This window comes from Neomonachus schauinslandi, chromosome 6 (assembly GCF_002201575.2).
Source record: "Neomonachus schauinslandi chromosome 6, ASM220157v2, whole genome shotgun sequence".
NCBI lineage: Eukaryota > Metazoa > Chordata > Mammalia > Carnivora > Phocidae > Neomonachus > Neomonachus schauinslandi.
In genome coordinates, this window is record NC_058408.1 from 113,302,648 (window position 1) to 113,318,609 (window position 15,962).

The 15,962-nt window shown below is 51.0% G+C and overlaps 2 protein-coding genes and 1 non-coding gene across 3 annotated transcripts in view; 2 read left to right on the plus strand and 1 right to left on the minus strand.

The window, feature by feature from the left end:
* The first annotated feature begins 243 nt into the window (after positions 1–243).
* ZNF488 (zinc finger protein 488) lies at positions 244–2,658 on the plus strand. The gene is made up of 2 exons (XM_044916215.1): positions 244–262; positions 1,640–2,658. The coding sequence occupies exons 1-2, from the start codon at positions 244–246 to the stop codon at positions 2,656–2,658; spliced, it is 1,038 nt and encodes a 345-aa protein (XP_044772150.1).
* A 7,405-nt stretch (positions 2,659–10,063) lies between these two features.
* Positions 10,064–10,167, plus strand: LOC123325191. The gene has a single exon (XR_006540295.1). It is a non-coding gene; the product is annotated as a U6 spliceosomal RNA (small nuclear RNA).
* A 2,223-nt stretch (positions 10,168–12,390) lies between these two features.
* The window catches only part of RBP3 (retinol binding protein 3), a 9,731-nt gene continuing 6,159 nt past the window's right edge, over positions 12,391–15,962 (minus strand). The window contains exons 3-4 of the mRNA XM_021699962.1: positions 14,471–14,613; positions 12,391–12,785 (exon numbers count right to left, since the gene is read on the minus strand). Coding sequence (XP_021555637.1) covers positions 12,391–12,785; positions 14,471–14,613 — 538 coding nt within the window. The remainder of the gene's footprint in view (positions 12,786–14,470; positions 14,614–15,962) is intronic.

The window sequence follows — 15,962 nt, forward strand, 5'->3', positions numbered from 1 at the left end:
TTCCTTCGTGTGGTTACTGTGAAAATTCCATGCAATAAGGCATATGAAGCCTCTGGCATCTCTGGCATGTGTTCATCTACATAGTCTATAAATGGTCACTTCTATGTTTACATGATGAAGCATCCCTGGTAGTAAATATTTCATCCTGCAGTAAGATCCCATGTTCCAGATTTGAATGCTGAAAGCAGAGTTGTCACATCTGTGGCTCAGGGCACTCTGGACATTTCTGATGACTGGGTCTACATGGCTGTGGATGGCAGAGGTTGCCCGAGCTGAGAAGGCAGCCCAGTGGGGCTGTCTGCAGAGGGGTGCAGGGTGCAGCAGGACCCGGAGGACAGTAGTGTGGGCGCCTGCCCAGGCTTGGGAAAGACAGCCTGTGGTTCTGAAATGTCATCTGGAGAGCTGTCTGAGGCAGAGCTGGGGATAGAAAGAGAGACGAATTGTGGGGGGGGGGGAGTGTGTGTGTGTGTATGTGTGTGTATGTATAAGTGTGAGTGTATGTATGTGTATGTATGACTGTGTATATGTGAGTGTATGTATGTGTGTATATGTGTTTGTTTCTGTGAGTGTATGTGTATTTGAGTGGGTGAACGAAGATGTGTGTGTGTGTGCATGTGAGTCTGGTTCAGCCAGTGCTGCTCACCATCTGGGGGAGAGTGGGCGGGGGGAGGCTTGAAGAGGGGTGTCCTAGCTTCAAGAACTGGCCGGTGGAGTTGATTAGGGAAGGGCAGGGAGGAAAGCCTCCCCAGCAGGGCTGATGGCACTCTTTCCTCCTCAGTGCCACCTCACATATGGCCGTGAGTGTCTTTCCTCCAAGCCTTGAGCACCTCCAGGGCAAAGTGGAGGCTGGTCTACCTGAGTAGGTCCAGCAGGTTGGCATAAGAGGACAGTTGACAGGTGAGCAGAGGAGAAGGAAATGGATTAATGTCTGAGGCAAACCAAGTGTGGGCACTCTGGCGAGTGGCTACGGGGCAGACCCATGCTTGCTCCAGGGGCAGGGCCAGGTGGAGAAGAGGGGGCTGCCCCCCAGGAGTGGGAGCGGGGCCCAGACCCACCCTGGCATGCCTGGGCATTTTATTGTCCAGCCTTTACCCTCTGGCCACCTGTGCTGCCGGAGCTCCACTCCCAGGTGCTCGGTGTCCTGTCACGTCTGATTCTGTGGAAGAAAAATGGATGCACTGAGCAGCAAGACTACTCTAAACAATGAAAACTTTCATAAGTCAGGGTGCAAACACGTTAGATTTGTCAGCTGGGTCGGAACTGCCCGGTGGACACGTCGTGTGCTGTGGGAACACAGCAGCTGCTGCCTGGATGCTGGCAGGTGCAGGGGCAGTGCTGAGCCTCGCCCCTGGGTGGCAGGGTCACGTGGCATGGTCCTTCCTCCCTGATGGAGTCCTGGAGGTGAAAGCAGGTGGCACAGTGCTCCAAGTCAGGGTGAGCTGCTGCATCCTGGGTAGTCAGGCTTCTTTGGATGCACACAGCAAAGATGAGGAGCGCATGTCTCACTGCTGTTACTTCCTCTCTGTGCAGTGTCCTGTGGTCCAAGTGTGCTGGTGCAGCCAACGGGGGAGCGCTCCAGTCTCACGGCTCCTCCCTGGGTCAAGCCCTCTGGAACACCAAAGCCCCTGAAGACTGACAGCCGTTGGAGCATCCACCTTGGCGCTGGCTCACACCCTGCTGGTCAGCATGGCTGCTGGGAAGGGTGCTGTGCGGAGCTCTTCAGCTGAAAACAGATGGCGGCTTAGTGAAGCCGACCAGGGCAGGGGTTGCAAGCCAGTGCTGCTGGCGAAAACCAACCACCTGGGCTCTGAGGCTGCCACAGGCGGTGGGGGCCAGCATGAGGCCTATGCTGAGCTGGTGCTGTCAGCAACCCCAGGCAAACTCAGACTGGGAAAGCCAATGGCCCAGAAGGTGTGCTGGGAACAGGGGCAGAGTGCCTTCACGGAGGTGCCTCGGCTCAAGAAGAGGCTGGAGGGTGCGCAGGCCAAGGAGAGGGAGCATGGTAACCCCACAGGCTGGCCTGTCCCCCAGCAGCTGACACAGGAGATCCCCAGGGATCCAGCTGGCAGCAAGGTCTTCTCTTGGCCCAGCGGAGCCCAAGGGGAACCGAGAAGCGCCTTCAGCAAACCATCCAGGTGTCCAACAGGGAGACCTGGGCCAACCTCTGCCTTCCAGGCAGAGGGACACGCAGATGCCCTTGGGGAGCTGTTGGGACTCATCAACACGGTAGATGTCCCTTGTTGGGGTCAGCTTTCAAATTCTAAGTTTTTGGTGGGTGATTTCTGGAACCTGCAAACGTTGCCACAAAATGTTCCTGTCTGCAGTGCTTTCATGGGTGCCCCCACACTGTGGCTAAAGCATGCCACTGGCCAGATACCCACACACTCATCCTCCTCCTCCCCTGCCTCTTGGGCTCTGCTGCGACCCACGTTCACCTCCCTGGGCCTGTCCACCCAGAACTGGTGTGCAAAGTGCAACCTGTCCTTTCGCCTGACCTCCGACCTGGTCTTCCACATGCGGTCCCACCACAAAAAGGAGCATGCAGGGCCTGACCTACATTCTAAGAAGCTGAGGGAAGAGGCCCTCACATGTCCCATTTGCCATGAATACTTCCGGGAGCGCCACCATCTGTCTCGGCACATGACTTCTCACAGTTAGCCAGTGACCGTGGAGCAAACCTGTAGGGGCAGCTTCTAAGATTTGGCAATGAGCCGGAGATGGCTCGCTGGTGTTTCCTTTGAAAAAGCTGGTCAGAGTTGTCTGCAGGGCTGTCTGCATTGGAGTTCATAGATGAACACCTCAGTCATCATTTGAAAAAGAGAGCCCTCAGCTGTGATGTGTTTTGATGGAAATAAAGTCATGCAATAAAATGATATGCTTTGTTAACCTAGGGCATTGGGACTATGAGGCATGAAGTGGAGGCCCTGCTCCTGTCACCATTCTGTTTGTTCCTTGGGGAGGCAAGTTTGGCACACAGCATGAGCTTTGGAGGCAGACAAACCTGGATTCAAATCTTTCACATATTAGCCCTGACCTTGGACACATTGCTTTAATCGTCTGAGCCCCAGTGTTCTTAGGTGACACTTGTGTCTTAGGGATGTTGTCAGGGTTACATGCGAAGGTGTGTGGAAAATAGCCAGCATGACACTTGGCACAGTGTGATCACTGATTAAATGATATTATTGTCCAGATCAGGCAGGTGTTGTTAAATAACAAAATCTCAGTGGCAAACAACTCAAAGCATCTATTTCTCACTCGAGGTTCTATGGGTTGGCTGGGTTGAGTTGGTCTTGGCTGGGCTTGGCTCTGATCACAAATTATCTTTAAGTTCATCTTTTACTCTAGGACTGATGGGCTTCCCAGATGATACTTCTCTCGTGTTTATGCCAAGAGCCCAAGAAGGAAAATCCAAATACACAAGCAAACATCAGGTTTCTGCTTGAGTCACTTTTTCTTTTTTTTTGAGAGAGAGAGAGTGCGAGAGTGTGGGGGGAGGGGCAGAGAGAGAGAATCTTGAGCAGGTTCCATGCTCAGCATGGAGCCTGACACGGGGCTTGATCTCAAGACCCTGAGAACATGACCTGAGCCGAAACCAAGAGTCAGACGCTTAACTGACGGAGCCATCCAGGCGTCCCTTGGGGTCAATTCTACTAACATCCTCTTAGCCAAAGCAAGTCAATGGCCAAGCCCAAAGTAAATGGGTGATATGTGCGTGCTGCCCACAGTGAAGCCATGATGAGGGAGTGAATGTGAAATCCTACTGCAGGGACATGAAGAATTGGGACCAATAATTCAACCAACACTCGCTCCATGGTTCTTCACATTCTGAATTCATGAAAGGGGGCAAAAGGAACAGCACACCCACCCACCCACACACCCCTTAGCTCTCAGGAAGTGATGATGTACAACGGTTTAGGCTTAAAACACTGTGAGAATTAAGAGAGTTCTGGCTACCAGTATCTACTGCATGTTGTGTTTCTCTCAGTAACTGTTCTGTTTATCTGCATTTGTCCTTGCAAACCTCAGGTCATAAACTCTGATATAACTCAGGCCAGTTTGTGTGAAGGCCATCAGCTGGGAGTTCTTTCGAGTCAGTGAGTTCTTTCGACTGGTTTCCACTTCCCTTTCGGGACATGTTCATTTGATCTGCAATTTCCAACCCTCTGGTGGGGCCTCTGGCACAGAGCTCAGGCTGTGGTTGGGAAGGAGCTGGTGGGGGCGTTCAGACAGCGGCCAGTGAGCCATCCAAACAGCCCCCAAACTCGACCTCTTCTCTCCCTCTCCATGTGCCAACCTGGTGCAGGCAGCAGCAGGTCCCACCTGGCCCACCCTACCCCCATCCCCCTGACTCACCTTCCCCTCACCTTCCACCCACACACACATCCATTCTCCACCCATAGCCAGCCATTTATTCACTCATTTATTGATCTCCCCAGGCACCCCTGCTGTGTCAGGCTTGGTGCCAGGCCCTGGGGGAGGCCCCTGAATTCTGCCCATGGTCCTTGTTCAGGGTATGCAGCCTAGCGTACAGTGTGACAGATGCCAAAAAGAGGCCTGTGTGGGGCACCAGGCACAGGGAACAGGCCCACATCAGACCTGTGGGAGGGGAGGACAGTGCTTCCAGAGGCCTCCTGAGGAGTGGGGGCCAGAGCAGATCATCAAAGTCCAGCAGGTGCTGGAGGTTCAGATGGAGGGCGGTGGCTGGGGAAGAGGGGACCAGAGCTACAGTGCTGTAGGATGCTACAAGGCCCATGTGAGAACCGAGTGAGATGGTGGCCCTCTGAGATGGAGATGGAGGAAGGCTTCCAAGGACAGGAGTTTGGCCCAGGACACAAGAAGGCTGGATCTGAGAGGCACTTTGAGGAATCCTCTGGCTGCAGAGGGAAGGGTGGGCTGGAGGAGAGGAGAGGACCCCCTGAAGGAGCCTCTGCATCTGGAAGGAGCCAGCGGTGCTCGCTGCAGGCACCAACAGAGCAGCTCCATTCTTGCAGGGGGGTTTGGAAGCCCCCTCCCTGAGAGAGACATGGGCTTTGTAGGATGGTCCCTTTCCCCATAGAAGGGGGCTGAAGCTTCAAGGAGCCTCCTTCCCCCGCCATCCCACATGGGTAAGGAAAGGGTGCTCCCTGGAGTGTGAACCTGGAACCTGGAGGCTCCACGTGATGCACTGACGTACATCGTTGCATCTGCCTGATGTGCACTGGAGGTAGATCTTTAATTCCCATGTTAATGCAGAAGAAACTAAGCTCCAAGAGGTTAAGAGTCTTTTCTAAGATCATAGGTTCAGGAGAAATGGTGCAAGAATAAGGTCCCAGGACCACCCAACTGTGAGCTCACATCCTTCCCAGCCTGCCATGCATTTGCTCAGCATGTGGTTACATGGCATCATGGATGGTTTAAAAATAGGATCTAGGGTCAGGCACTGACTCCTTCTAAAATTTCGCCTTGCATCCTGCATACACTCCCACATTTCCTATCACCCTTTCCTTGAACACTTTTCTATTATCTTGTATGCTACACGAGTTTACTGATTTGACTTATTTACTGTGTCTCTCCCATTACTGGAGCATAAGCTCCATGAGGGATTTTTGGTTTTGTTCACTGCTGTATCCCCAGCAGGAAGAACAATGCAGGAATGTAGTAGGTGTTCAACAGACATTTGTTGAATGAATGAATGAATGAGGTGCCTGGTTCCAGTCTCACCCCTGACAAACCCTGAATCAGCTGCTCATAAGTGTTTTGACATCTATCAGATGGTGTGCACAGCTGTCCTCTGTGCAATCTATTGGATTGGTCCATATTTCTGTGAAATCACTTTGAAAGGTACAAGTGCATTATACTAAAAATCGAAATTTGGAATGGAAGGGGACTCTAGAGTTCTCCTGCATCCTCTCACTTTATAGCGATGAGCACTGAGGTCCACTGATGATCAGACCTGCAAAGTGATGCAGGGCAAGTGGTGGTGAGGTCAAGGCCAGGACCCCTGAAATGTCAGCCTGGGCATCTTCCGTGACCTGCCCACATGCTCTAAGACCATTGGCTGTAACCACACGCAGAATTACTATTAGCAGTGACCCCATCATTTTCATGCAAGGGAGACATTTTGAAAAATATTAAAGCTAACCAAATAAAAGTTATGAAGAAGTGTAACGGAATGTCTTTCCCCAACTTTATAAGAGGCAGTTTATTTTAATAAAAACTAATGGACATGCAAGTTGCTTTGCAGCCATTGAAATTGACAAACTCCAAGATGACTTATGGAAATGATGACTTACAGTTTATGAAAGTGGCAGCTCCTACTTGTCACCAGGCTGGGTTCCCAAAGTCCCCTTGGCAGTCAAATTCTGCCTCATCCTTTCTTCTCTCCTGCCCTTCCAGAGTAGTCACTCTGAATCATGACTTTGCCCAATCTCCGTCTGCCACCTTCCATACTAGTTAAGGGTTGGCTGGTGATGTTGCCACAAAACATCACCTCAGCAGGTGAGAATTTTCCTCTTTAAGTCTGGGGTAAGAATGATCACATTCCTTAAATTCTCTATATCTAATTTAATCTGCTCTACACCCCGATCCTGTGGTTCTGGTAAGATATGCAGTCTGTCATTTTCAAATTCCTCCCCTGTCTTTCAAGTTCACAGAAAGTTCCCCCAATGTGCCCCGCCTATGAAGGTAGCCTCCCTGAGAGTCATACTGTCTCCCATGGGGCTCTGGTGTCTTTGTCTCTGTCCTCCAATGTGTTCAGTCTCCTCCCCTCTTCCAGGATCTTGGGCCTTGGTGCTTTTCTGGCCACGTTGTCATTACAGATGTCACACAGAAACCACGGAGTCAATGAACAGAAAGGCTTGGCTAATTTCTTGGAATAGGCGAGGGAAAATCCCTTCTAGTGGCTGGGACAATGGCAATGTCTATCTTAATCTCCCAAGCAGCAGCCATTCAATGAAGATTTATAAGAGTCCCCAAAATGTGCTAATGAGGCTGAAATAAGACATTCTGAATTCAGGTCCATTTTAATTCTCAATTATAACCAAAATCTGCTCCTCCCCCTCCCCTGCCACCCACTTTTATCTGGAGGAGAAGTAAAACCTTAACAAGGCTGGGATCCTGGATTTCAGCTTCTGGCCAGTTCCTGAATCTTAGACCGTAAAGACAGGGTATCCTACTCAAATGACTCTATAATTAGATTAATGAACGTGAGTGAAGTCCACTGGGCTTAGGGACAGGGAGAAGAGGAGAGAGGGTGGGTCTGATACCTAGAATTCCTGTGTCCTGGGTGAAGGAAGTCTCTTTAGTGCCAGGCTGAATGCAGGCCTCAAGAGAGGCTAGAAATCAGTACTGTATGTGAAATTAGTGATTCAGTTGGTTTTTAAAAGCTGATGGCCAGAATAGCATGGACTTAAAGAAGCACATTAGTGGTGATGGTGATGGGGAGGGGGAGGAGCGACCAGCTGGAGACCCCTGAATCTATTATGTATCCAGACTTGGAAGAGTCTGGGTGCTGGGCCCAGCCCTGCTAACCTCACACAAACCGCCCTATTCTTCTGGGCACAAGAAGGAACTCCCACAGAGGGCTGAACCTCACCAGTTGTTCCAAGGTGAAGGGTGCGTCCTCCCTTTCCTTGACAGGTGCTGGCGCCCCCCCGGAGGCAGTGGGCCTCCCCTGAAGGCCACTTCTTGTAAGAGAAGGTTTTATATACCCTGGTTAATTGCATAATTTTGTTTTTGTTTTTGTAGTAGAAGTCATGAGAGAGAACTAAAAATCATATAGTAAGAGATGAGTCCCATAGGAAAAAAATGTTTTATTTTTTAAAATAAATTATGCTTCCCAGGGTGGCATTTTGATTTGTGCCACTTCCTAGGAGAGAATTTCCAGAAACCAATTTTGATTGGGGGTTGGGGAGGCAGTACATTCTGGGGGGAGGGTTAGGGTTCCTTAAATTTAACATTTTCTTCCCTGGCTGTCTTGTGTTTTCCTGGGGCAGGAGACAGGAAGTCAGTGGCCTCTGATACCCTTGCTATTCTAAGCCGCTTGCATTAGCAAGCTATTTTCACTGACAGCTACCCTCACCAGCAAGGAGGCAAGGAGGTCCTCAGGCCAGATGGCCGCTAATCCTATAGGACCCAGGAGGTGCGAGACGGGCGCCCTCCAGTGGGAATCTCCTAGGCAGGCTTCTTTGCCCACAAGCGTGATTTGGGTTGCATCCTTTTTTCTGAGCCCTGTCCTCTCATTGCATTCAAGCTGTGTGGATAACCAAGGCCCTCACTGACAGGCAGACATGCAAACACGGCTGCATGTAGGGCTGTGTAGGCAAGCAGGAGGGTGAGATGGAAGGAGAGCTGGGGTCTTCCCCTCTGATGCTCCACTGTGGTCCCTGGCTCCGGCTGGACCAGGGACTTTGGACAAGTCTCCAGCAAGGATCCTGATGGTGAAGGTCCAGCCTGTCTGTGGGCTGGGGTTACCTTGGGGGATGGGGAGGACAGGCTGGCCCCAGCCCCTCTCACTGCAGGTCAGTGGGTGCCTTGTGGGGGGGGCGGGCCTCAAGCAGGGGGAGACCTGAGAAGTTTGCATGGCAGAGCAGTGGCCCTGACTCCAGGCTGGGCCACAGAAATGGGGGTAGGAGTCTGTGGTGGGGATTTAAGAACCAAGCCAGGACCCCAAAACAAGGGAGGGGGAATGGCAGGTGGGCCCAGAGCAGAGTGCAATTAACTCAGACAACTCATTATCCTGGTGATTGTGTGGACACAGTGGGATGGGGGTAGAGAGGAGGGATTTTGGGTTAGCTCTCAGATCTCTGCCCTAATTTCAGGAAGGAGGTGTGGCTGTGCACAAGAAGGGGTCTTAGGATCAGGAGCAGGCCTTGGCCAGGCAAGGTAAGAGAAGGTAGAGGTGATGAGTTCATACTGGGACATCAAGAGCTCAAGAGGCCTGTAGTCTATTGGAGCAGAGGCTCCTAGGCAGCTGTGGGTCACCTGGCTCTGCCACCGGAAGAGAGGCCTGGTGGGATTTTGTTTTCCTTTTCCTTTTTTTCCAGTCTTCTATCTCCAAGCAGGTAACAATGCAAGAAAACCACCTCAGAAACACTGACCCTTTCTCTTTGGTCTGAACAGGACCCTTTGGTCTACTTCTCTCACTTCAGGCCCTCTTCCCAGGGCCTCTTCATGATGTGGTAGAAACAGCAGGGTCTTTGGAGCCAGACAGATGTGGGTTCAAAGCTCACCTGTCCCCTAGCCCAGCTGCACCAGACAGTGCAGTTTGTTGTAAAAAAAAAAAAAAAAGTCTGTGGTTGATGGAAGCAGAAAAGGATGCCTTGAGAGGAGCCTGGCCTGCACCCAGCGTTGGATGGGCAGGCTGAGGGCTCAGGGTGGACAGTGGGCAGGAAAAACGAGCTACTCAGCAGGACCTCAGCCATGGTCAGGCAGGGGGACTGCCTCTGGAGGATGTTGCTGCCACCTCTGCTGAGTGGGGTCATGACTCCACGGCCCTGCACACTAGGCATCTGACCACTGCTGCTGCCCAGCTCCCACTTGCTTAAACATTTAACTTGCTTAAACAGATGAAATATTCTGCACAGGAACCTCTGATTGGCCCAGGAAGGACCTCGTGCCCATACCCTGGTGGCCAGGGTGATGGGAAAGTGGACTTCTGGTGTGTCCAGCTTGATGGCGGGGGAAACGGTGTCAGATGACATTGGCTGGACACTGGATTAGCTCATTTCGTCTTCATAGCCCTGAAAGTGCTATTACGTCTCTCATTGTCCAGATGAGAAAACCAAGGCCCAGAGAGGTGAAGCAACTTGCCCAGGGTTGCGCAGCTGGGAAGTGGCTGGCCTGGCCTTTCCCCCGGGACAGGTTCAAGATGGAACCTGGGCTCCCAAACACCTCACTGCTCTTAGTGAGTCTGTTTCCCACAGGTTCATATGGGGAGTGCTTCTCTGAACACTCAAAGGGGGTGCATATGTTGGGTGGCCTAAAGGACACGTGTCCTTTGTGCTACCTGTGTGACCTCCTGTGAATTTGTGAGCTTAATTGAGTGTCAGCTGACTCCTGCGGAAATGGTAAGAATGGTTGTCCAGTGTTCGTTTTGGCAGCACATCTACACAAATCACAGTGATACAGAGATTAGCGTGGCCCCTGCGCAAGGATGACACACAAATTCGTGATGTGTTCCATTAAAAAAAATTGTTGTCCATGCACTGTGAGGCTCAGAAGAGAACTATGTATGTCATCCACCCTAAGAGCTGCCCCACCCCTTCCCCTATTTAAGACCCATGGAGATCTGTGCCGTCGGCAGACCCCCAGCACCTAGTCTGACACCTTAAACGAAATCAACTGTCAATAAATGTCAGTTGTGTAAATCAAGGAAATCCAAATAATATCAAAGGAAAACCCATGGAAAAAAAAAAGCAATTACTAGTGATCACTAAGGTATGGTTAGTGACTCAAGATATAATTTGTTTTATTTATTTCATTTTTGAAATAATGACTGCTGCATTTGAAAATTATGATCTATGCTTATTATAAGGATTTAAGAAAAAAAAGAAAAGTATAAAGAGAAAAAAAAGTTAAAATATGACCCCTGATTCTACGACCTAGAGGAACCATTGTTTGACTTAGGTGATCATCAGATAGCTGTGTGTGGGGAAGGGTGGGAAGGAAGAGGGAGGAGAGAGAACGCCTAGAATGTAAGCATGTAGGGGCATCACACATCTGCCCGGATGTTAATAGGTCTAATGCAGAAAAGGGTGAGATTCCAGTATCTGTGCTACAGCTAACATTCAATCGTGCACTTAATCTTAGTTGAATTTAGCAGAAGGAAGAGGAACTGGAATGCTTTCCATCAGAGCTTTCCTATTTAGACAGGGTTGGTTCAAGGTTTTCCAGGTGGCGAAATCCCTAGGTATTACTGGTGACCCAGGGGTGTGCTTAGACTCCACAACTCTCTGGGACCTGGGGAGGGGGCTGGTGAAGTCAGGGTTGTGTAATGAAGTCGGCCCAGTGCCCTGCGGGACGTCGCCTGTGGCAGCTCCAGGCTGGACTCCCCAGACATCAAGGCCAGATGGCACCAGGACTTCATCCTCACTCAGACATCTTGGAGCCCAGGCTCTGAGAGCACTAATTGGGGGCTGTGGATGTCCTCACTATTCCAGCTACATCCCCACCATGACTTTGGGCAGGGGCCTGGAAGTCTCTCACTTTAGGGTCCCTGCTGATTTCCAGCAGAGTAAGTTTGCGTGGCTCCCAGGGCCAGCCAGGGGCCTCATTCCTCCAGGTCACCCCCCAAGCTCCCCATCTCCTCCTGGGGCTTTCTCGGTTCTGGAGGAGGTCTTGGGGTCTGCCAGCTTCTCACCCTATTAGGATTGGGCTTGGTCGCCGGAGTCAGCATGGTGATAGGCTGCACTAGGCCAAGAGGGGCAGGCACCCAGACCACCGTCCAGGGCCACTCTCCCCTCAAGTTGCAACTCTGCATGTCCAAATGCTGCATGGTACTGGAGCCCACTTTTGGGGGCCCCTGACAGAAGCTGGAGAACAAGGCCAAGGGAGGAACATATGAAGGGAAGACAGACTTGCCATATAGAATTGGATTGGGAGGATTCCAGGTGAAACTGGACCCGTCTTCAAGGGTCTAAGGGCTGCCACCTAGAGGAAAACAGACTTGCTGCCAGTTACTCATGTGTGCTCCTTGGGCACCAGGTGCTGTGCTAAGTGGTGGGCGGTAGGAGACCAGGGTGAGTAGGATGGCCATTGCTCCTGAGAAGCATGATGGGAACAGAAACAATCCCCGGGCAGGAGGGAGAGGTGCTTTAATGGGGAAGATGCAGATGCAGGGAGGGCAGAGAGGGCACAATGTGCTGGGGAATTGGGGTGCCTGGCCTCTGGGCCTGCGCTGTCCCACATGGGATCCACCAGCTGCAGGTGGCCACCGAGCATGGGACATGTGTGTGAGAAATGGGATGCACTGTAAGTGCAGACTACCCACCAGATTTCAAAGGCTCCCTGCAAAAACATCTCATTCATAATAATTTTTATACTGCTGAAATGGTACTACTGTGGATATAGTTGGTTAAATAAATTACACTATGAAAATAAATATTACCTGTTTCTTTTTACTACTAGAAAGCATACGCTGGTATCTGCGGCTCGCATTGTAACTCTCTTGGATAGAGCTGCTCTCGGACCAGGGGTCGGCAATTAAGAAGCACGGGTGGGGGTGCCTCTGGACTTCACCTCGCCCAAAAAACTACTATGGATGGGGTTGCCTCTGAGGGGTGAGCTCCCTGTCCCTAGATGTTCAAACGGAGATGTTGGCAGTGGTGAAGAGACCATTGGATGAACTCCAAGGGTACCACCAACTCTAACTCTACGGGAGCTCAGCAGGCCCCTTTGCTGCCCCTGACGGCCTCAGGCAGGACCACGCGCTGGAGTGCCCTTTTTATGTGGCCTGGAGGTCCCGCCCACCCCGGGGCTCCTTCTTGCCCTCAGCAGAGTGTGCTGGAGCATCTCCTTGGCTCTGGCGAGGGCTGCCTCAGCAGAGACAGCCACATGGGGCATCACACCCACCCCTTCCCAGGAGCTGCCATCTGCAGCCCCCACTGAACGGGCCGTGGGGATGGTGATGTAGAGATGAGTGCCATCTACGTGGTAGGTTTGTGGTGGCTGGCAGCCCCCACTGGTCACCTCCCCGATGACCAGTGCCCGGCCCAACCTCTTCATGATGTAGGTAAATTCCTCCGCGGCGCCGGCCGTCAGGGCGCTGGTCAGAATGGCCACATTTTTCTCAGAGCCGTAGCGTTCACCTGGAAAATAGAAGGTCCTTCAAGATGGCGAGTCCAGCCCCCACCCGGAGGCACCTGCCTTCTCCATACTGTCTGGCCCCGCAAAGAGGAAGGCCTGGACTTTAGTTCTGTGGCCTTGTGTCCACATGCAAGTCACTCTTTCCTGAGCCCCAGTTCTGTATCTGTAAAATGGAGATAAAAATGTGTGCCCAGAAAAAGGATGCTCTTCCTCTTCGTGAATAATGAGAATGCCTAACCTGACCAGTCTCACTTTTCACTTTGGACTCCCAGAAGAGCCAAACGTGTGACTTCATCGCAACAACCCTCTAGGAGGTGGGGCGCCTGGGTGGCTCAGTTGTTAAGCGTCTGCCTTCGGCTCAGGTCATGATCCCAGGGTCCTGGGATCGAGCCCCGCATCGGGCTCCCTGCTCCGCGGGAAGCCTGCTTCTCCCTCTCCCACTCCCCCTGCTTGTGCTCTCTCTCTCGCTGTGTCTCTCTCTGTCAAATAAATAAATAAAATCTTTTAAAAAAAAACAAAAACAAAAACAACCCTCTAGGACAGCAACGTCTGATAGAAATGCAACAGAATGTGAGCCAGAATGTGAGCCTCAGGTGTCACTGTAAGCTTTATAGGAGTCACATTAAACAAGTAAAAAGAAACAGATGAAATGAATCCTAATAATGTTTTATTTAACTCAATATAGCTCAAAAACGTAATCAATAAAAATTATTGAGCGATTTTATATCCTTATCTTTCCATAAGAAAGTCTTCCAAATCTGATGTGCACTTTATACACTTTTTACATTTCAGTTCATATGAGCCCCATCTCAATGCTTGGTGGCCACGTGTGACGTGCAGCTCCTGGGTTAGACACCACAATTCTAGGACCCCATGATCTGCAGATTCGAGTCTATTTGTTCCTCTTGGTTTTGAATGTCCATTTGAATTTACAATTCACCTGGTTCTAATTTTTATTTACATTTTGCAATATTTTTGCATGTATGTCTTGAAGCTCCCCTCAAATCCTCGTGTGATAAGGAAGTGTAAAAAGTGTGAATTGTGGGGACAGCCATGTGGCTGTCTCCTTCTGGTCATATGCACCCCCCACCGTTGGTCCCCTAGCCCCTCGTCAGATGGGAGTATAGGTTCATTGGTTTGTCGTGCTGAGCAAGGGAGTCGGAGTGAGCCTGTCACCCACAATGGGGCTGTGAGAGCCCTGGGCCTGCATTCGCTCCTCTAGCCACTGCTCTGGGTCCAGAGCCACAAACTTTCTTCGAGCACGTGTGCTGAGCTGCTGCTGGGAGCTCAGGCAGGATGGGCGCCAGACACCCTGTGTGGTTTGGCGATGGGCAGGGGGATCCTTACAGTTTTGCATTTGTCTTGTAGGCTGATGGTTGTAGTGGTGAGAATGGAGGGCATTTTGGTTTTAGACAAACCAGTGTTCAAACTCTGGCTCTTTCACTTGCTAGTTGGGTGATGTTAGATAAGATACTCAACCTAGTTAAGACTCATTTTTCTCCTCTAGAAATTAAGTATAAAGGTAGCATTTTGCAGGGATTAAGGATCATCTGTAAAAGCGCACAGCATAGGGCAGGGGCTTTATATTTTACTATTACTTTTCCCGGAACCCAAGCTATCTTTCCTTTCCCTGATTTTCCAGAAGCTTCTAGAATGAGAACAGGAAAGGGAAGTCTTCTGCACATACCTGTGAGCCGGGAGTGGGTCCAGAGCTCACTGACAGAGTCATTGGGCCGGCTGTAGATTTTGTCCAGCAGAATTGGAGGGCCTTCATCGAAGAAGTAGGAGCATAAGGCAGAGATGGAGGAGGTGGGGCCGCCGATGTTGAACCTGAGGGAAGGGAAGTGGGAGCCATTGGGGAGGAGTTCACAGGGAGGCCCTCCATTCCCCTCTGGGAGCCTGGGACCTTTGTCCTGAGGAGGACACTAATTCCAGGCAGCCTAGTGCCCCATAGTCCTCCTGCAGAATTCCTTGTTTGGCATTTCCCAGCATACAAGTCTCTTGAGAACAAGAGACTTTGTGGCCAAATTTGTGTAGAAAATATTGAATGCCATACCTGCCCCTTCTGATCACATATTAATACATTATGTGATACGTATTGTATAAATTACATTAAAGGCTCTGACAAGTCCTGCAGTCATGAAATTGTTGATAAATTTTCCCCACTTACTGACCATGGACTGCTCTCCCGCACCCCTGCTGCCTGTGAGGTTACTGCCTTCCCCAGCTGCATTCTCCATAATCCCACAAAACCCACTGGACATTTTTGTTGGTGTGTCCTCATGGGGCACTTAGTATAGCAGAGTGCTCAGAATTGTGGAACTACATTGGGGGGGTGGGGGGACACGGGAGAAGGGGAGAGCCTGTGCCTGTCCTAGGAACAGACAAGGGGCCCAAGTAACTTGGGCCCCTGTCTCCTTATCTGTGAACAAGAAGTGTGGGCTGGTGATATGTGAGGAGTCAATTCTGGTTGATGGTCTAGGATGGCCCAACAGGGTTTAGGGCTTGTGATTTCGGCATCTGAACCTCCCCCAGCCTCTGGTTGGAAGGGTCTTTAAGCAAAGCACACCTGTAGGCTGGGCCACTTCCTCTTACAAATGTGGCTACACAGTTAAGTAGAAAGGGACTTAGCATGAGCATCATCTGCATGTTCAATAAGTGTTTGAAGGATAAAATCTTCAGGGGTACGACAGGAGCCCTCAAGCACAAGTTCTGGCAACACACACACACACACACACACACACACAGAACCCTGGGAGATGTTTCCTTTTCCAGGGAGAACAAGGCTCTGAGATCCGGACCCCCTCCTAGTGAGGACCAAGAACTATGGCTGAGCGGCAGATCATGACTTGGCCAATTCTGGCAACTTCTCTCCTGCAGCTGGGGGGTTGGGGTTCCACCTCCGGGGGGGAGCAGCCTGCCCCTCCCTGTGCCCACGCAGGGTGCCCAGAGCAGTCAGGGAGTCCTGGGCCTGGTTGCTGCAGGCGGGGAAGTTGCTCTTCCACCCTTCTCCAGGAGGGAGGTCTCTAGCTGCTAGAAAGTATCCCACCAACAGTCTTTTTGTGAGGCAAAGAATTCTTTTTGCAACAATAGTGGCTAATTTGTAAATTCTCTCCGGGACTCTGGCTTTTTTTTCTTTCTTTCTTTCTTTCTTTCTTTCTTTCTTTCTTTCTTTCTTT